Genomic DNA, 22,439 nt, shown 5'->3' with positions numbered 1-22,439 from the left:
AAGATCTTGAGAGATCTTGACAGGACAGATGTGATTTTTAGGAGATTCTAGAACTGAGGTTACTATATAAGTTAGGAGTCACCTATTTAAAAAGGAGAGATGAGGCAAATTCTTTTCTTTCAGAGCCAGGTCTTTGAAATTCTCTGCTTCTATAACTTTTCGGGAAAAGTTCTCAAATATTTTAAGTCAGAAACAGACATGTTCTTGTTAAGCAAAGCAGTGAAAGGTTATCAAGGGTAGGCATGAACACAGATTTGAAAGGTACAATTAGATCAGTCATGATCTGACTGAATGGCAGAGCAGGCTAAGAGGGGCTGTATGGCATATTTCAGCTCTTAATTTTTATGTACATCTACCTCATCTGTAGGAGAACTACAACAGGTTTAGGAGGCAAAAAATATTACTAATTCATCTGATTGAATTTCTCTCACCGTATTACCAACTTGATACATCATTATACCAGTAGAGAAATGGGAGCACCATCACTTGCAAGTTACCCGTCAAGTCACTCACCACTTTGACTTGGAAATATATCACCCTTATTTCAGTGTCATAGGATCAAAGTCAGTGAACTCCCTCCCCAAGGTATTGTGAGTGTACCTATACAAATGGATTGCAGCAATTCAAGAAGACAGCCTACCACGATGTTCAAGGGCAATGCGCCCTGACAAAATGCTGGCAATAATGCATGACAACTTATGCTGCAGAACATGCTGCTCCCCTAGCCAAGCTCTTCCAGTACAGTTACAATGCTGGCATCTACCTGGTAATGTGGAAAATTGCCCAAGTGTGTCCTTTATATAAAAAGGAGCCAATTACTGCCCAATCAGTCTACTCTCAATCATCAGTAAAGTGATGGAAGGTGTCATCGAAAGTGCTATTAAGCAGCACCTGTTCAGGAATAACCTGCTCAGTGACGCCCAGGTTGGGTTCCACCAGGGCCACTCAGCTCCTGACCTCATTACAGCCTTGCTTCCAACATGGACAAAAGAGCTGAATTCCAGAGGTGAAATGACAGCGGCAACACTTGACATCCAAGCCACACTTGGCTGAGCATGGCATCAAGGAGCCGTAGCAAAACTGAAATCAATGGATATCAGAGGGCGAACTCTCCGCTGGTTGGAATCATATCAGACACATAGGAAGAAGATTGCGGTTGTCATCTCAGCTCCAGGACATCTCTGCATGAGTTCCACATGGTAGTATCCTAGGCCCAACCACCTTCAGTGGCTTCAATGACCTTCCCTCCATCACAAGGTCAGAAGTTGGGATGTTGGCTGATGATTGCGAAATATTCAGCACCGTTCATTTCTCCTCAGGTACTGAAGCAATCCATGTTCAAATGCAACAAAATATGGATAATATCCAGGCTCGGGCTGACAAGTGGTAAGTAACATTCATGCCACACCAGTGCCAGCCTATGGCCATCACCAATAAAAGACAATTTAACCACCGCCCCTTGACATTTAGCAGTGTTACCATCACTGAATCCCCCACTATCAACATCCTGGGGGCTACCATTGACCAGAAACTCAACTAGGCTCACCACATAAACACAGGAGCTACAACATAGGTCAGAGGCTAGAAATACTGTGGAAAGTAACTCATATCCCGACTCCCCAAAGCCTATCCATCATCTACAAGGAACAAGTCTGAGTGTGATGGAGTACTCCCCACTTGCCTGGATGAGTGCAGCTTCAACAACACCCAAGACACTTGACACTACGCAGGACAAAGCAGCCCACTTGAATGGCGCGACATCCACAAGCATCTAGAACAACAAAGGAAGCAGATACACAGGAATATCACCACCTTCAAGTTCTCCTCCAAGCCACTCACCATCCTGACTTGGAAATACATCACCATTCCTTCACTGGGTCAAAATCCTGGAATTCCCTCCCTAATGGCATTGTGGGTCAAACAACAGCAGGTGGACTGCAACAGTTCAAGGCAGCAGCTCACCATCACCTTCTCAAGGGCAACAGACGGCCAGCCAGAGATGTCCACTTTACATGAGTGGATAAAAATGAATTTCCAATGCTATCTATGGCGAGACCACTCAATCAAAAAACAACTTCAAAACAAGGTGCTTACTCATAATATATTAAAAGCATTGCACATGACTATACACTTTTGGTTCCATATTTACATTCCGTAATTTAGTTTCCATCACATTTCATTCCAATCACTTTTCATAAAACTAAATATCCTGCAAATCACCACGGGCCAGACTGAGATATGTATTGCATATTTTGGGAAACAACCTTCACCGAGTATAACTTTCGTAGTGTCTGAGCCTGATCATTGCCTTCTTCCACTTCCCCCACCCCCATGTCTTCCACTTCCACTCTCATCGCTCATGAGCCTCCTGCTTCTAAATTCCCCTTTCTCCACTTTCCTCACACTGTAGTCACTTTCATGCATTAAACTGGGACCTGGTTTCCTAAATTAAATGTACCTACTGCACCAAACTAAGTTATTGACTAAGAGAGGAACAGCAAGTGGAAGGTTGACCATGGAAAGCCCTTCAGCCTAAACTGGTCCATGCTGACCACGGTGCCCACTCAGCTAGTTCCAATTGCCCACATTTGGTGTATATCCGTCTAAACCCTTCCCATTCAGTAACCTATCCAAATGTTTTTTTAAACTGTTGCTATTGCACCTGCCTCAACCACTTTCTCTGGCAGCCCATTCTATACACATAACATTCTCTGCATGAAGTAGTTGCCCCTCAGGTCCTTCTTAAATCTTTCCCTTCTCACCTTAAGCCTATGCTGTCTAGTTTTCAAATCCCCATCCTTGGGAAAAAGATTATATGCATTCATCCTATCTATGCCCCTCATGATTTTATACACCTCAATAAGGTCTCCCCTCATTCTCCTACTTTCCAAGGAATAAAATTCTATCCTGGCCAACCTCTTCCTATAATTCAGGCCTACTAGCCCTAGCAACATCCTTATAAATCTTCCTTGCATACTTTCAAGTTTAGCTATGTCTTTCCTGTAACTGGGTGACCAAAACTCTACACACACTCTCAAGTGCAGCGTCACCAACAACTTATACAATTGCAACATAACATCCCCAGTCCCATATGCAATGCCTCGACCAATGAAGGTCAGCATGCTAAATGCCTTCTTCACCACCCTGTCTACCTGTGATGCTGCTTTCAATGAATCACGTACTTGTACTCTCAGGTTCCTCTGTTCCACAATACTCATACAGTAAATGGTTAAGGTCCTGATAAGTCCTAAGATAACACAGTGTGGAGCTGAAGGAACACAGCAGGCTAGGCAGCATCAGAGGAGCAGGAAAGTTGATGTTTTGGGTCAGGACCCAAGGGCCCGGATTCAAAATGTCAACTTTCCTGCTCCTCTGATGCTGCCTGGCCTGCTGTGTTCCTGCAGCTCCACAGTGTTTTATCTCAGACTCCAATGTCTACAGTTCTTGCTATCTCTACTGCACAAGTCCTGTCTTGGTTTGACTTTCCAAAGTACCACACCTCACACTTACTTGTATTGAATTGCATTTGTTAATCCTCAGCCCAATTCCCCACCTGATCAAGATCCCTCTGGAATTTTTGATAACCATCACTATTAAAGATATAGCCTAACTTTGTATCATCCACAAACTTACTAATCATGCCTTGTATATTCACATCCAGATCATTTATGTAAATAACAAATAAAAAAGGTCCCAGCACCAACCCCTGTGGCACACCACTAGTCACAGGCCTCCAGTCCAAGAAACAACCTGTAACTGTCCCCCTCTGCTTCCTACCATTGAGCCAATTTTGAATCCAATTAGCTCTCCCTGGATCCTATGTGACCTAACCTTCATGACTAGCCTGCTGTGCAGGACCTTGTCAAAAGGCCTTTCTAAAGACCATATAGACAACATCCACTTCCCTGCCCTCATCTATCCTCTTGCTTACCTCTTCAAAAAACTAAAAGGTTTGTCAGACATGACTTCCCACACACAAATCCATGCTGTCTAGCCCTAATCAGACCTTGGCTATCCAAATGATGGTTGACCTTGTCCCTCAGTATCCTCTCCAATAACCTGCCTACCAGTGATGTCAGGTTCACTGGCCTGTAGTTTCCTGGCTTGGCTTTGCTACCTTTCTTAAACAATGGAACAACATTAGCCACTCTCCAGTCTTTTGGAATTTCACCAGTGGCTGAAGATGGAGCAAAAATCTCTGCAAGGGCCTCTGCAATTTCTTCCCTAGCCTCCCACAAGATCAGAGGATGGACTTGATCAGGTCCGGGAATTTATCCACCTTAAATGAGCTTTAAGGCTGCAAGCACCTCCTCTCTGGTAATATGAATGCAGTCCAAAACATTGCTACTTGTTCCCTTAATTCCTTAGCATCCACGATTCTCTCCTCAGTAAGCACTGAGGAGAAATAGTAATTAAAAAACCCCCCATCTCCTGTGGCTCTACACGTAGACAGCCATACCGAGCTTTAAGGGGACCTATTCTCTCCCTAGCCACCCTTTTACTCTTAATATAGCTATAGAGCCTCTTTGGATTATCTTTAACCTTTTTTGCCAGATTCATCTCATACTCTCTTTTCGCTCTTCTGATTTTCCTCTGGATTATGCTCCTACATGTTTTATAGTCATTTAAAGGATTCACTTGAGCCCGATAGCTTAAACCCAATGTATGCCACCTTCTTTTTCCTGACCAGGCTTCAATATCCCTAAACCTGCCAGCTTTTCCCTTCACCCTAAGAGAGTCATACTGTCCCTGGACTCTTGACATCACACTTTTAAAAGCCTCCCATGTGCCAGTTCCTTTTCCTTCAAACAGACTCATCCAATTGACCTCTGCTAGATACTGCCTAATGGCCCCAAAATTGACCCTGCTCCAGTTTAGCACCTTAACCTGTGGACGCGTCCTACCTTTTTCAATAACTATGTTAAAACTAAGAGAGTTATGGTCATTGGACCCAAAGTGCTCTCCAACTGACACTTCAGTCACTTGGCTGACCTCATTCCTAACAGGAGGTCCAGTGTTCCACACTCCTGTGTAGGGCCCTCTACATATTGAATCAGGAAACTTTCTTGGACACATTTGACAAATTCCACCCCATCCGGGCCTTTTACAGTCTGGGTGGCCCAGTTAATACAGGGGAAATTAAAATCTCCAACCAATACTACTCTATTATTCCTACAGATATCTGCAGTCTCTCTACACATTTGCTTCTCTAGTGCCCTTGGCCATTTGTAGGTCTATAATACAGTCCCAACAGAGTGACCATCCCCGTCTTGTTTCTAAGTTCTAACCACATGGCCTCATTTGATGACCCTGTAAGAATATCCTCTCTCAGCATTGTTATTATATCCTCCTTTATCAAAAGGACAACTCACCCCCCACCTTCTTGCTTACTTGTACTTCTTTCACACCTGTAGCATCTGCATCCTGGAACACTGAGCTGCCAATCCTGCCCTCCTCTCAGGCATGTTTCTGTTTTGGCTATAATATCCCAGTCCCCAGAGCCAATCCATGCTCTGAGCTCATTTGCCTTATCAGTCAGGCCTCATGCATTGAAATAAATACACTTTCAACAAGAAGTCTTTTTCCTCCCTTTACTATGCCCCTGGTTATCCTGAATAGTAAACTTGCTCTCGATGGCTAATGTTTCTTCCCCCTGATTTCTTGATGGCCCCTCTCTTATTCAGAGTCCCACCCCCTGCCAAACTAGTTTAAACCCTCCTGGGTAACACTAGTAAATCTCCCTGCAAGGGCATTGTACCTCCCCCAGTTCAAATGCAAACCATTCCTCCACAGGTCACCTCTACCCCAGAAGAGATCCCAATGGTTCGAGAACTGAAAACCCTGCCCCCTACACCAGCTCCTCAGTCACACCTTCATCTGGCCTGTCTTTCTATTTCTATCCTCACTGGCATGTGGCACTGGAGTAATCTGAAGTTCACTACCCTTGGGGTAGTGATCTTCAGTTAAATCTTACTAAATGACACAAGCTGATCCAACAAACAGGGGATTAACATTGTAATTTACAAAGCATCAGTGGAGATCAAATACTGCTGAAACTTTCCAAACCTATAAATTGTTTTAATGTTCTGCTGATTTAAAAAAATTGGATAGAATTTACTCAGTATTCAATATTTTGCTCTAACAAATCCAAAATAAGTTCTATTGTTATAAGAAATTAAGAAATGATAATGTGTAATACTAGCTCCTGCAAATCAAAACTGATTGATTACTCTCCTGGCTTAAGTCCAATTAATATGTGGGTCTGTCTGTATGCAAGAGACTTTATCAGAAAGGAAAAGCAGAAATAAAATCAGATTCAACTGGAGATAAGTTTGCTTTTGTATATACTTTAATGTTCATCGCCACCTCCGGAATAGAAGGCTCAGGTTCAAGTCCTAACTGTTCCAGTAGTGTAATATCACTGAACAGACTCATTTGAGTTTTAAATCTTTTTAAAAGAGGTTGTTTTAGTTGCAGGCCTGGCACAATTTGCTCAAAAATGTTTCATAATACACAAAATGGTAAAATACATTAGAAAAATAATCAAAAGATAGATTAAAACAATTTTAAGAGCAAGTAATAATATTCTCTAATATACTCAAGCCATATGCAGAATAAATATTATGTGCGCCAATATCAAGATAAAATGTGGATCAGCACCATGAGTAGAAACAAAAAGAAAACCAAAATATAAATACAAAACGTTACCATAGGTAGGAAAGAAGAAAGTATGCCAGCTTCAGCCACTGACATTGAAGATTCTGACCACAAATGATCATATTGACTGAATTATAAATATAATTTACCAAGACGACATTAGAATTCAGGACTTCTAAATTTTAAGCTCAGAATCATAACAGTATACTATCACAGTGAAAGAGGCATCTGTTTGTTTTTAATACTGTAGCTGATATTTTAATCATTTAACAGAAGAAAAGTTGAATTGGTAGCCATGGTCGAAGAAAAGGGTTTTGTTTAAATCCCACAAGCTCAAAATGGAAAGAACTAAAGGAGCTTCACCTTTTAGAAGACTGGGGCGAAGAGGAGGCGGAGTCTTTTTTTTTACGCTTACTAGGCAGAAATGAAGTGCCCCTGAACTTGAAGAAAGATATGCTCATATGAACTGGAGGCTGAAGATCAGAGAGATGCAGAGTCCATATAAACTAAGGGGAAACTATGTGTGGAAACTGGGAAAGGGAGCACTAAGAACCAAGAAAATGAAACCCCAGGAGGAAGACTGACCGATGAGGTTTTGTTGCAGTGGCATTTATTCCACCTATAGGAACCTGAAATGTTTCACAAACTTCCCTGAAATGTGCTTTTACGCATTAAATAATTTTGGAATCATTCTTCCTTTTATATGTCAACACTACCTGCAACAAAATGAGCTCAGTGGTACTAAATGGCTCACAAATCTTCTTGTTAATGTTTTAAAATTTAAGAACTCTGAGCTACTAACTAACTCAATCCATTCAACAACTCCTCATTGCATGCAGTCTTGAACTTTCAATGAGAGACAGACAGACTGGGAGCGTGGTAACAAGTGGGAAGGTCAAGGAGGGTGGGAGGAAGTGCGCAAAGGAATCTCAAAGGGGGAACTGGCAATAGGGAGGGAAGGTGAGTGGGTGCAGTAAAGACAAGTGCTGACATAGCTATGGGTTTCAAGAACTGACCTGGGTGGATTTTGACTGTTAATTCCACCAGTTTCATCATATCTTTTTAGCTCATGTTCATTCATTTTCTGGCATAGTGGAATCTACCAAATCTTTGTTCATGAACTACATGGCAGTCAGCCTCAGTTAACTATCAGGAATAATGCAGCTGTTAGCAATTAGGTGCGGGACACGAGGTGGACTGTTTGGGGCCCTTTTGTGGTACGATGGTAGTGTCCCTACCCTTGGATTTGGAGGTCCAGTTTCTTGTGGCTCAATAGTAGTGGCATAGCAGTAAGTGTCCCGACGTCTGGAATAGAAGGCTCAGGTTCAAGTCCTAACCGCTCCAGTTGTGTAACATCACTGAATAGACTGATTAGGAAAATATCCAAAAGGGTAACCTGAAGGGTTCTTTTGGTGTGGTGGTGTCTCTATGTCTGAGCCAGTAGCCTGAATTCAAGTAATGAAGAAGATCCCTCAAAAATGTCTAGTTGGCATTCTGACATCACCTATACGTCATTTAGAACAGAATATACATGCCTCAAACAAATTTGGCCAAATAAAAAAATGTATCCAGCATAAGAATCACAGAATCATAGAACTGGAGGAGGGGCATGGTGTCAGTTAGCTCGATGGCTGGTTTCTGACACACAGTGACATCAACAGCAAGGGTTCATTTCCCACACTGGCCACGGTTACCATGAACCTTCTCACCTTTCTCCTCGTCTGAGGCATGGTGACCCTCAGGTTAAAACCACCAGCGGCCGTGTCTCTATTGATATGCTGGTGTGATACAGTGGTAGTGTCCCTATCTTTGAAACAGGAGGTCTGAGTTCAAGTTCCATTTGCTCCAGAGATGTGTAATACCATCTTTGAAAATGCTGATGAGTAAATACCTAATGGACTGTTTCAGGGTTATTGTGGCACAATCATAGCACCCCTACCTCTGAACCAGGACGCCTGGGTTCAAGTCTCACCTGTCTTATCTCACCTGTAATAGCATATCTGAACACGTGGTTAGAAAATATCAAGGCGGACTGCTTCAAGGACTCAAGGTGCCATGGAAGTGTTCCTACTTCTGGGCCAGGTGGTGGGTTCAAGTCCCACCTATTTCAGAGGTGTGTAATAACATATTTGAACAGATTGATTAGAAATACTTAAATGGACTGTTTTATAGGCTTCCTGTGGCACAATGGTAGTAACCCTACCTCTGAGCCAGAAGACCTAGGTTCAAGTCCCATATGATCTCAAGGTATGTAATAACATCACTAAACAGGTTGATAAGAAATGGCTACATTCAGTAACTCTGGGGGCTCTTGTGGAGCAGTGATACTGTCCTCACCTCTGGGCCACAAGGCCTGCATTCATGTCTCACCCGCTCCAGAGTAAGTCACAGCATCTCCTTGAACAGGCTGATTTGAAAATATCTCAGTGGATTGATTTCGGGGTCAGGAGGTCCGGGTTCAAGTCCCACCTGTTTTCAATGTATGTTGTAACATGCCTGAGCGGGTTGATTTGAAATAACTAAATACCTAGTCAGACTGTTTCATATGGGTCCTGTAGTGTAGGGGCAGGATCTCCACCTATGAGCCAGGAGGCTTGGGTTCAACTTCCACCTGCTCCTGAGATGTGAAATAACATTGCTAAACAAGTTTTCAGAAAATATCTAGATGCACTGTTTATTGGGTTCTTCTGTCATAGTGGTAGTGTCCTTACTTCTGATGCAGGCATCTGGGTTCAAGCCCCACCTGCTCTAGAGATGAGCATTAACATCTCTGAACGGGTTGATTATAAAATATCCAGATGGTCTATCTTGCAGCACACAGGTATGTGCTTGGTGGAACACTGCTGTAAGAAAAATGTAAAAGAAACCCTACTGTTCAGATTATTAAAAACTGTCAGTAGTTACAACAACAGGCTATTGGTACATCATTAGTTGTCAACATTAGGGAACAAATGAACTTATAACTGCATACCTGACTAGCATCTTTTACATGAATGTTATCAATCAGTTTACAAAGTAACCAGAAATATTCCTTGCAACCTGCTCGTAATAGTGGCTCCTCTTCATAATCCAATTCCTGAAAAATAAAATAGAATAATACTTTTTTAATAGAAATGCTGCAATGTTAACGTTAGTGATTTCCATTTTAAAATCTGAATTAAAGTGGGCAATTTAGCCTATTGAGTCTGTTCTGCCTTTCAGTACAATCGTGGCTGATAAAACAAATAAATGCCTTTTATCCACATATCGCATAACCCTGAACGCCAACGGTAATCAGAAATCTTAGCAATTGCTACCTTAAACATACTCTGACTGAATTTCCACAACCGTCTGGTTGAGATATTTGCAAAGATTCTCAACACTTGAAGCAAAAATATTTCTCCTAACTTGGATCTAAGTTGCATTCTTTTTATTTATAAATTATGCTGTTGGTTTTAGATATCTCAGGCAGGGGAAACAACTACCCTCTCAATCCCTTTAATGATTCTGTAGGTTTCAATAGTATCACCTCACATTCTTCCAAATCCTAGAGAATACAAGCCCGGCTTGTCCACTCTCTCTTCATTACACAATCCCATGATTTCAAGGACAAATTTGAACATATGAAGCAACAACATCCTTCTTGAGGCAAGTAGACTACACACAGTAGGCCACACAGTCACTTTTCGAATTCCTGCTACCAACTTGACTTTCTTTCAATATGGTTTACCCCTCAGGTTCTCATGCTTGTTAAACAAGCTAGTTTAAATCCACCCTGAAGCACTAACAAATTTCCCTGCAAGGATACCAGTTTCAGGCCTGTTAAAATTGAACCTGTCCAATGTTTATCAGTCCCACCTTCACCAAAACTGGTCTCAATGCCCCAAAATCTGATGCCCTCCATTCTACATCAGTTTTCCAGTCATGTGTTCAATGAATCAATCCTCCTGTTCTTATGCTCAGTAGCTTGCGGCACGGAGTGCAATTCTGAGATTACTGCACTTGAAGTCTTGCTTTTCAATTTTATTGTGTATTTGCCTAAGTATGGTGGACTGTCACTGAGTCGGATCACATGACAATGATGCAGTCATCAGCCATTCTGAGTGGAAAACAGCTTAGTCTAACCTTGCTGCCTGTAAAGTGAACGTCTCCTTAATAGAGATTCTGCTGTTTAACACTCTGCCTTTTAGTCCTTCTTGAAATGTAACGTGAAGAAATCTGGTACAAGGATGGGATCCGCTTAAAAGTCCAGGATCACTGGACTCAAAACATTAACTGTTTTCGCTCGACAGATGCTGCTAGACCTGCTGAGGCTCTCCAATAATTTCCGTTTTTGTTCGTTTCAGCTTTCCAGCATCCGCAGTTCTTTATTTCTGACCTATTTGTTTGACTAGCTGAAAGTCAGCTTTTCAGTAAAATTGATCCTAGTCAAACCGATCTCTTGATAAATGTAGATCCTGAGTTCACAGAAATACTTCATGATTGTAACACATAAAAGACACTATACAAATAGTAGAGACTTCCATTTGGACCTACACCTACGTTATTTCAACATGCCATGGATCAGCTTTTAAGTGGATTGGAGGGAGTCCAATGTTAACAAGATGATAGTTCAGTCATGGGGAGAAATGAAAGAGTATCTCCACGATTTAGATACTACTCTACATAGACTTGAAGATTATGGCCCAAGACTAATGTGAATTTTCAAAAATTTTCCATCAAATCTTTAGGCCATGTCATTGATGCCAAAGGACTACACAAGTCCCCTTCAAACACAAAATCCATAGCTGAGGCACCAGCACCTAAAAATGTAAACTATGTGCATTTTTGGGCTTTCTAGAGAAGGTTTATACCAAATCTTACAACCATTATCAAGCTGTTTCATAACTTTTTTACAGCAAAACAAGAATTGGAAATAGGATGATTAACGTCAAAGAACTTTTATACAAGCCAAAAGAGGCTTTAGTAATGTCAGAAGTTCTGACCCGTTTGCTCAAAATGTACCATTCTAACTAGCATGTCATTTCTCACACATTATTCAATGATGAAGAGAAGTCAATAGCTTTTGCATCAAGATTGTTAAAGAAAGCAAAAATGAAAAATGCACTAATATCCTGTAAGTCAGGAAGTGGCCTGAAGTTCCATCATGAAGACAACACCTTCAGAGAAAATCACTGAAAGATTGGGGAAGATCTTTACAAGGGGTGAATATCCAGAATACCTCATTAGTGATAATGGTCCACAGTTTATATTGCAAGAGTTTACAGACCATCGAAAGCAGAATAGAATTCAACATATCCAATTAGCTTCTGATCACCTAGCCACAAATATTTGGCAGAAAAGGTTTGTTCATACAATGAAACATTCCTTAAAGGTAACTTGAGGACAAGGATCACCAACCAAAAGAATGAACTAAGTTTTGTTAACAGACTGGAACACAATCCACTCAATGCCTCAAAATTCTCTGGCATTTCTCATTACAATCAGTTGCACACAACAGTTGATTTGCTGAAACCACCATGACAGAAGATGTTGTTGACAGGAAACAACAGAATCATGTTTTCCAATGAGAGAATAAGTCCTTTTTGGAAAACATGGCGCTTGGCCAAGAAGTGTTGGTGAGGAATTACATCACAGGCAAGAATTGGATATTCTTAGAATCCCTACAGTGTGGAAACAGGCCCTTCAGCCCAACAAGTCCACACTGACCCTCAGAGCTTCCTACTATAACCCATGTAATCTACGCATCCCCAAACACTATGGGTAATTTAGCATGGCCAATCCACCTAGCCTGCACAGCTTTGGACTGTGGGAGGAAACCGGAGCACCTGGAGGATACCCACGCAGACACGGAGTCAGGTTTAATGTCACAAAAGCACACTGATCCCTGAACTGTGGAATCCCCCATCATTATTGTGCTTTGCTTCTTTCACTGCGCTCCCACAACTGAGATGCGCATGGTAACACAGATTTATGTCTTGGGTGTAGTCACCTTGAAGAATTTCAAGAATTTCCAAAATGGAAGATGTATTATCAAGCATGACAGATTCAGGGACTTCACCACCACCTACCCGGATGTCACATACTTCCTCTCTGCCTGTACACATCTAATTTGCAGTGTGACCACCACCACAAATGGATGCACAACAGAGACACCAGTCTCTACTCAAGTTCCAAAATCCAGAGCTCAGGCTTGTCCAGCTGCAGATTCATTTGTGTGGGATACACGGCATGAAGCAATTTTCTCCCAAAATTCACTTTATACAGGAATGTGCCTGAAGGAATAATGGTCCAGCCATGTCCATAGGACTTTAGTACACATACAGTAGACTTCAAAATGACACTGAACATTTTAATTATAAACTGGATGAAGAGAAACTTCATGCATATTGAAACAAAATTTGTTCATTATTATTTTGCAACATGCATCATATTTCATAAACAAGATGCACAGCAAGCCAAATTAAGGGGAATTCTCCAACAGCAAAATTAAGGTAAAACTTCCAGAGCTTTTCTCCCCATACACAAATTCCTTTGCACAACAGCAGTGATCGCTGAAATGTGAAGAAACGTGTGCTAGACTGGCAAAATCTCTCTCTTCAGAAAACAATACCATTTTCTCTTAGGAAACCCGTGATTAAATCTGCTTCTACCAGAAGCTCGGGCAGAGAATTCCAGATCCTAGCCACACAAACAGTACAAAAAAAGGTCATGTTGTCGTTGCTACATTGAGAATGAAACAATGTTTCAGATAGGTTTAACATAATTTCCTTTCATTCCTACTTTTTGGCCCTATTTATAAAATCCAGAATCCAATGTGCTCTGTTAACCTGCTCCCATCTAGCCTTTAATGATTTGCTCACTTGTACCCCTATTTTCTTCTACTCCTGCACACTTGTTAGAATTGCATCTTCCATTTTGTTTTGTCTCTCTTCGTTCTTCCTTTCAAAACAAATGACATCACAGTCCCTGCATTAAATTTCATCTCAATGTTATCACTATTCTTCTCAGTTCCCAACATTTCCAAGTTTTATATTGCTCACAAATTTTGAATGTTCCTTCTATACCTAAATCTAGGTTATCAATACCAAACAGGAAAAGCAGGGATCCCGCCAGGGTTTTATGGGAAACCCCAGTAAAAACCTTTTGGTCTAAAAAACAAATCCATCATTACAGTTTGTATGGAACCAGCCAACCTCCTAATTGTGGCCCTTTTGGTCCACGAATTCTAGCTTTGCTCATTTGTTTGTTGTGTAGCACTTCATCAACTGCCTCAGAAGTCCATGTATACCCACCAAGCGTACATTCACCCTCTTATCTCTTCAAAACGCAAGCAAGTTAATTAAATACTGTTTACCCCTAACAAATCTCACACTGGTTTTCCTTATTTAAATATCACATTTGCCCAAGTGACTGCTAATTTTGTTCTTGTTAAATTGGAACATTGCTGCACTGTCTGTTGGATTGAGGCTGATCTTTCAGTTGCTTGCCACCTAAATAAACCACTTTGATACTCTGGTGACAGTTCTGTTCTGGGCCTGCTCCAGTGTTCCAATGAATTGCAATGCGAGTTGGAAAATGACATCTCATTTTCTGCTTAGATCATTTACAGTCTCTCAACACCGAGTTTGACAACTTCACAGTATGACCCCGGTCTTTCATTTTTCTTACATCCCACCTTCCCCTGGCCTGTCTTGTTTGCCTCTTGTTTTTGCTCTCAGTAGAGTGGACGATTTTTCTCTTTTTCACAAATTAATTTATACCCATTTTTCTCTCTCTCTGTCCCCAGTTATCACAATTAACAGTCCCTTTGCATTTTGACCTGGGAACCTTCATAATCTGGTTTCACTCATTCATCCTCCTCGTCTGTCAGCAGCATAAACATACCATTTTCCAGTCCCTTTTAGTGCTGAAGAAGAGTCAGATCAGACTCAAGTGTTTGCTCTGTCTCCCTCTCCATAGATGTTGCCAAACCTGCTCAGTTTCTCAAGCACCTTATTTTTACTTTAAATTGGCTATCATATAATTGCTGGGCTTATTTTTATGCCCTCTTTTGAGCAAAGGTGTGGAACATTTGCAATTCTCCAATCTTCTGAATCAATCCTGTAGCTAAGAAAAATGGAAAATATTATGGCCAGTGCTTACACAAATATCCAGTTTTATTATCTCTCTAATCTCAGATGCATCTCATCCAGTCATGATGATTTTTCACTGTTAAGTACAAACAGCTCATCTTATTATTTCCCCATCTCTAACAATTTTAACCCAACAAGTGACTCAATCTTTTCTTTCACCATGACTTGGACAGCATCTTTTCCCTTGTGCTACAATCCCAGCCAATGGTACTACTAGAGAAAAAATCTGATCCCAGAACAAAATCTGGATTGATAACAAACAAAAAAACATATCTAGGTTCTTAATGTAGTAGACATATTCATATGAAGTTGTACTTTAACAACAGGAGTTCATTACACAAAAGAAGAAATTTAAAACAAATGAACAAAGAAAATAAAGAAGAGTTACCAAAATCTCAAAACACAGTAAAAAACAAACAAACAGTCACAACTTTTGCTCCAACAGGATCAATTACAGATACTCAAGTCCAGAAAAACAGCACCCATATCTCAATTCTTTAGGGTATCTACCTTAACTGACTTCTGACAGCTTCTTGCAATGGAACGTGGAAACAATTCAGTGAATCATTTTCAAGTCTGCCAATATAAACTTCTCACAAATCTAAGAGCCTAAATGTTCCAAGCTCGAATAACCTGCAGATTTCTAATCAAACTCTCCTTATTTGGAATCTACACACAAACTAAATCCTTCTGCTGAGGTGACTAGCTCCTGAACTCCTCCTAGGGGAGAAACCAAACTTGCTTCTATATTCGGTCCAAATTAAAAATAAAATTTGCCTGATTCCCAAATTCTTCTGAATCAAAACAAAGCTAATGACCTTAAGTGTTGATCCAACCTATTGTAAACCTGACAGTTTAAACATTTTTCCATTACAGCATAGGGATTCTGTAGTTGCCTGAATTCTAACAAACTATTGGAGTCAGTCACTGCTCTGGAAAAACTCTCTTTACGTTGTTTTTCAAACCAAACTTTACACATAAGTAACCAATACCCAACCAAAATCCAGATTCCAAAATATATTAATAGCTGTACTCAAACAATATCATCATGTTTAAAGCCAACTCATTGGCTAGTAAAACTTTAATGGACAACTTTTGATTTCAATTTGTCAGGCCAAATTCAATTTTGCAATAAAGTTTCACTTTCCGCATTAAATCATTTCTGCTCTCGATTCTTCCTCATTTTCCATTGCCAACATAAACTTCATGATACAATGATCACTAGGTGCTTTGTAACAGTGGTCGTGTCCCTACCTTTGAGCTTGAAGGCCCACATTCAAGTCCCACTTGCTCAATAGATGTCATAACACATCTAAACAGGTTGATTAAAAATAACTTCAAATGATCACTGTAAGCATTTCACTACTGGCATACGATCTACTTGGCTTACCTCATTTCGAAGAACAAGGACCAGCAATATTTCCTTTTCAATCGGACTGAAAGAAAACTAACAGCGAAAATTCTTCCAAACATATTCTGTAGATTTCTGCCCTTTGTACTTTTAACCCAGCACATATTCAGATAATTACAGAACATGTTGTAACAACTCTACAATTCTTACAGTTCTCCTCAATTTCCTTGTACATTTATTCCTCCACATTTCCTACTAGTTAGTGCACAACAGAATACATCGAGCAATGAAATAGTACTTTTATTGTTTAACTCTAGCTAAGTAGATTCTATCCTTGACCCCTCTATCACAGTAACCCTTATTTAGACATTATTACATCCTCTTTAATTCTGATCCCAGTTCTTACTATTTTCCAGCCTGGTGTTATCTACCTCTCTGAACACCTTGGTGTTGTTCTCTCATACCACCTCCTGGTTCCTACACCCCTGGCAAGTTAGTTTAAAACCACCTCAATACCACTAGCAAATCATCCCGTAACGAAATGTCTCACTGTTCTGATCAAGTTCAACTTATTCAGCCTGCGCATGTCCCATCTTGTCCAGAGCTACACCCAATGTCTAAGGAGTTGTGAGCCCTGCCTTCCGCACCACCTTTCTAGCTACACATTCATCAAATCTATCTTCCATCATCAAATCTATCTTCCAATTTCTATACTCACTTGCATGCACTACAGGGTGTCCTTACTTAAAGTCAGGGTTGCATTCCATAAAATCTCAACTTTAAGTGAAAAGACTTTAGCTAAAGCACTGCTTCCCACAAGAATCAAAGTCAAAACTGGAATTAGGTTCTGTAGGGCTTCCCTCAGCAGAGAAAAAAAACATTATACTTATACACTTCAAATTGTAATACAGTTCTTTAAATAACTACGTTGGTAAGTGAAATAACACTTAAACAAACTTGCAGTATAAAAGTGCACATTTTTACTCACAGTGCCACCTGTAGCAGACCCTCTAACTGTGAACTAGGGGGCTGGAATCCATGCTGGGTGAGATCTTGGCTCAGCAACTGCCTGCTGGTGCCAGCTCTTGACCAGGTTGCAATTGTCTTCTGAATGGTGTTGTCTTTGTGAGCATATACATGGGGGAAGAAGGTACACAGCATCCCTTCTTTCTGGCTGATACCACTTCAGGGATCCACGTGAGCCACTGTTTGATGAGGCTGTTCCTTATGACTGGCTGAAGATCTAGATGAAGCTCAACAGCTCTCCTGCTTTGCTCTGCTGGCTATGGACTGAATTCTACCACAACAGCCGTGCTATTTCAGCCACCACCTTAGGGGAAGGGTGGCTTCAAAACTAGTGCTAGGTCTTGTTTAAATGTGTAACAGCAGTAACTAGTCTTCTACATATGTAAATATAAGATTTAGCAGACACCACACTACCCTATTTTGAATGGAGTATTTTGAAAGTAAGATTTTTTGTTCTGAGATGAAATGAAAGCTGAAATAACTCCATAGAAGGCTGATACCCCGTCGCCAAGTCACCTTTTATTGACATGCATTGTACACAACACTGACCCAATTAGCTTAGAGCCGGCTCCTAGAGTGAGCAGAACTCCTGACACTCCTGTTTACATCTGTCTGTCAGGGCTCCCTGATTGAGGCTGTTAGTCTGGTCCAATCTAGGAACTCATATTCTATATGAGGTCCACCTGGCTGACCTTGTTAAATCACTATATCCCTCCTGCTCCAAGTCCTGGGACATCGGCCCATTCTTTTTCCTGTAGCTTCTCCTGAGGCGCTCTTGCACCAGTTCCAGTTCCAGTTCCAGTTCCTCTGAATCTGCCTTGGACACAGCAGACCATAGCCTGTCTCTTGCACCCAGAGTGTCTCGGCTGAAATTCATCTTCTTCTTCAGGCAGTAACACTGTCAAGGCTGCGACAGTTGTCATGTGCATCTCATCCTCAGAGGTTTCTTCGACACTAGATGGAGGTGCAGAACCTATGGACTCTGACAGCCGCTTTCTAATTGAAAAATGTTGAGCCAATCAAGGCGAATCTTTCTCAACCAATTTTGCCCCATCAAACTTGGGCCTCGGCCTTTTACCTCAGTCTGTGGTAACTGAACCAGCTGCTTCTCGTAAAAGACCAGAGTCAAAGTTGTAGCCTGTAAGGATTTTCCAGTATAGGCTCTCAGCCTGGCTGAGGTCTTACACAAGCTTAAGGGTTGGAGTCCAGAGCGAATTTTGTTAAAGAGTGGTTCCACAATCACTGATACAGTTGTGCTGGTATCAATCTCCCTAAGAACTGGGTGATCAGTTAACCAGCCATTTATTTTGATCGGTTCGGACTTGAATTTTGCTCAGCAAAATAACTGTTCCAGAACAGCTATAGGTGTACTTTCCATGGTGTGCACACTCCTGGACACCAGCTTATGAGTTCTCTTACTCAATTCAGGTCTAGTGGGATTCTGTTCTGTATCAAGTCTGCACATTGGTAGCAACTACCATGGCCTGCCAGCCTAGATCCTCGAGGAAATTTTAACTGTTTGGCGAAGGTCTGGCTTGATTTTGGGGTTTTGCTGTGGGCTGACGTGGAGTCCCTCTGTTAAGGATATGTCCCGAGTGAGGCTATGCAATTGCCTTCACTCAAGTGGTATTTGCCCAAGATTAGTCAGTCTGGCGAGGGTGTCTGCTTCCATCAGAATACCCTGTAACTCATAAGCTCCAATGGCCACATTTTCTAATGACAAAGCCAGTTGTAATATCTGTTTCAAGCCCAGTTGGGCTTCAGCTTGTAGGCACTTTTTTTATGGTCATATCATTAATCCCACTCTCATCACCACTGAAGAAACTCCACAAAGGCTGGTATCCTGTCACCAAGTCACCCTTTATTTACACCTGCATAGTACATGGTGATGACCCAGCTAGCTCAGAGCCAACTCAGACTGAGCAGAACCCCTGAGACTCCTTATCTATATCCATCAGTCAGGGTCCCAGATTGGACCAGGTTAACAGCCTCAATCAGGGAACACTCAATCTATGAGATCCACTTGGCTGACCTCGTTCCTATCACTACAAAAGCTAACCTTCAAATGGAGGCAGGCAAGGGGACAAAGGTCATTTTGGCATCATTGGCAGTTGTGTATGAACCTTGGATGAGAGGGTTAAGACAAGTGATTGACACAGCAGAGACTGCCACCTCCAAAATACAAAAATGGGGACAGAGGAAGAGAGAGAGAGGGTCCACAGAAATGAGACATCATCTTCTTGGGAGAAGACCAGGAGCTCTTCTATACCAGCCCGAGGGAAAAACAAGATTGCACGATGCCATGGACATCCACCACATCAAAAGTGACGCCCCTGCTGCTCTATCCTATAGGACTGTTTCGTGATCAATGAAACGCAATGTCATGTACTTTCTTTGTCTAATTGACTAACGTATCTTATCCAGATTGCTGTTCCTTAACAAATGCAAAAGAAAAATCAGAAAATTGCTACAAATTGTTGACCACCTATATGAGACAACAGTGATTAAGAAGCCCTAAAATCATATTATGTCACAGGGAGAGAGAGTACACAAAAATCATGTCAGATCAGATCAGATAACTAATGTACTGCCATGAAACAATGCCATTGTGAATCTCACAGCTCAACAAGGTTTACAATTCTCATAGTTTACCAACGCTGAAGCCAAACAGGTGACTTTTAATTTGGATACCTTATGCTGGGAGTGATCTGGACATTAACACCTTTGAGACCCTGCTAGCCAGTTTCCTCATTAGCTCTTTAAACTCTGACTACTAGACCTTTACCTGTATTTATGGTACCAATGTGGACTACAACACTAAACGTGCATCCTGCCTCCTTCACAGTGCTTTGCAGTATAGCCACTCAATTATATCCTTGGTCCTGGCACCGGGCATCAGGTCATTGTTGATTTGTATCTACAACCACAGAGACACTTGTCTGTTCTCCTAACTATACAGTGCCCTATCATGACTGCTTTTCCAGTCTTCCACATGAGCCTCAATGTAGCTGAGCCAACAACAGTGCCATGGACACAGGCTACACTCCACAGATGAACTGTAATTTTCATCAGTATTCTCAACTGAATACTGATTAGAGTCAGATGCACAGGGGACTCTTGCATTATTTGTCAAAATCCTTCTTAATGCATTATTTGTCACAATCCTCCTTCACTGTGCAATGGTTCTTTCTCCTTCAGCACACTTTAAACTTTGGGATGACATTTATGTGGTCCCCACCTTGTTGAGCTGTGAGATTCACAATGGCATTGTTTCATGGCAGTACATTAGTTATCTGTTCTGATCTGACATGATTTTTGTGTACTCTCTCTCCCTGTGACATAATATGATTTTAGGGCTTCTTAATCACTGTTGTCTCATACTGGTGGTCAACAATTTGTAGCAATTTTCTGATTTTTCTTTTGCATGCAATGATGTCAGCTCCGAAACCTGGAACTAAATCTGCTGCAGTTGACACCACTTCCTGTACAATTGTTTCTTTCTCATTCTTTCCAATGGGAGACTGGAGAGAGGTTGGAGGATATTAACAAGGTCAGGGAAAGCAGTTGGACAGTCAATAAAGATTGAAGGAGTGAAATAATCCAAGGACTGTGAGGGAGTACAAAGGAGCGAAGGTTAGATCAAGAGTGGGTCACTGGGAGAATCTGAAAGTGATTTATAGGCAAGCTTGGTGAGCTAGTGAATTAGAGAAGCAGGTGGAAATACTCCTGCTCTACTTCAAAGAAGTGCTGGAAAGGCACTTGGCTGCTGGATACTCAACTCCATTTAGCTGTCAAACTTACCAATGCTCGTAGAAAGCGGACCTGCATAAAATTGAAAGTGGAAGTAAAGTTTGAGGTGGCTGGGTTCATATTTGAGATTTTGAAAAATCATCCCTATCTACCAACCCAAACACACCCATGTTTGGGAGTTAAATCCACCCTCTGTGTCACTGAGAAGGCACTGGGCACCAAAAGAATTAAACAATATACAAGTGTTTTGTTATTGGTCAGCATCCTGCAACTGATTAAAACAATTCTTACTCTGACTGGCTTCAAAGCTTGGGCATCAGGAAGAAACTTAAGTAATGTTGATGCAGCTAGTAAAAGGAAAGACCGATTTATCGATTCTCCACCATCCAAACCCGACAGGCATAACTTGTATAATCCATTACAAGCTTCATGTCGAACTGAAGTCTAGAATACAGAGAAGTCAATTATTGACAAAATAAAAGATACTATCAGTTTATAAAAGCAACCAAAAAATTTATTACAATTAATAATAGGTATTACAATATATTGATGTACGAAGTTAACCTTACCTCTGGAACAAGAAGAGTTAATTTTTTCAACCATTCATGTAGATGTTCACTGTCTGCAAGGCTGGATTTGACCAGTGAACAACAGTGAGCCCAACTCACTAATAGCCACATGGCATAATGAGTAACTGAAATGGTGAAATAAGAAACAGGTTAATAAGACAGAGCAGCAAGCACACTCCACTATTATTGGGATTCAGCTGATTTGCAATGCAGAATGATGCCAATAGCATGGGTTCAATTCCCACACCGATTGAAGTTACGATGAAGGATTCTCCTTCACAGCCTCTCCCCTGGCCTGAAGTGTGGTGACCCCATCAGCTGTCTCGCTAATGAGGGTGGCATGGTGACTCAGTGATCAGCACTGTTGACTCAGAGTGCCAGGGATCTGGGTTCGATTCCAGCTTTAAGTGACGGCCTGTGTACAGTTTACACATTTTGCCCATGTCTGCACGGGTTTCCACCGGGTGCTCCAGTTTCCTCCCACAGTCCGAAAGATTGTGCAGGTTAGGTGCATTGGCCATGGTAAATGTGATATTACCAGTATGCGGTAAGAGGTTGGGGGCTGGGTGGGATGCTCTTCGGAAGGTCAGTGTGGACTCGATGAACCAAATGGCCTCCTTCCACTCTAAGGATCCTATGGTCTGGTAAGACTATGGCAACTTTGCCTTTAAATCACATTGGTGGCCTTTTTCTCTATATAACCAGTTATGAACTTTGCTCAAACCCAGATGACTGTTAAATGTCTCATTTGTAGCTAGTGAAATACAACTGATGTTGCATTAAAACAAGACAAAGAACTGCTGATGTTGAGGACCTCAAACAAAATCAAGTTTCTGGAGGAACTTAGCAAGTCTGGCAGCATCTGTGGAGAGAAAACAGAGTTAAGGGTCACTGGACTTGAAATGTTAACTCTGTTTTCTCTCCATAGATGCTATAAGACCTACCAAGTCACTCCAGCAATTTCTGTTTTGG

The 22,439-nt window shown here is 41.4% G+C and overlaps 1 protein-coding gene across 3 annotated transcripts in view; it reads right to left on the bottom strand.

The window, feature by feature from the left end:
• Positions 1-22,439, bottom strand: part of usp34 (ubiquitin specific peptidase 34) — a 267,373-nt gene that overhangs the window by 134,762 nt on the left and 110,172 nt on the right. For all 3 annotated transcript variants that reach the window (XM_048600750.1, XM_048600752.1, XM_048600751.1), the window contains exons 35-37: positions 21,468-21,592; positions 21,190-21,342; positions 9,629-9,733 (exon numbers count right to left, since the gene is read on the bottom strand). In XM_048600750.1, the coding sequence (XP_048456707.1) occupies positions 9,629-9,733; positions 21,190-21,342; positions 21,468-21,592 (383 nt within the window). The remainder of the gene's footprint in view (positions 1-9,628; positions 9,734-21,189; positions 21,343-21,467; positions 21,593-22,439) is intronic.

This window comes from Rhincodon typus, chromosome 9, assembly GCF_021869965.1.
Source record: "Rhincodon typus isolate 14 chromosome 9, sRhiTyp1.1, whole genome shotgun sequence".
Taxonomy (NCBI): domain Eukaryota; kingdom Metazoa; phylum Chordata; class Chondrichthyes; order Orectolobiformes; family Rhincodontidae; genus Rhincodon; species Rhincodon typus.
The sequence above is the reverse complement of the archived record's forward strand: the minus strand, read 5'-3'. Positions and strand labels throughout refer to the sequence as shown.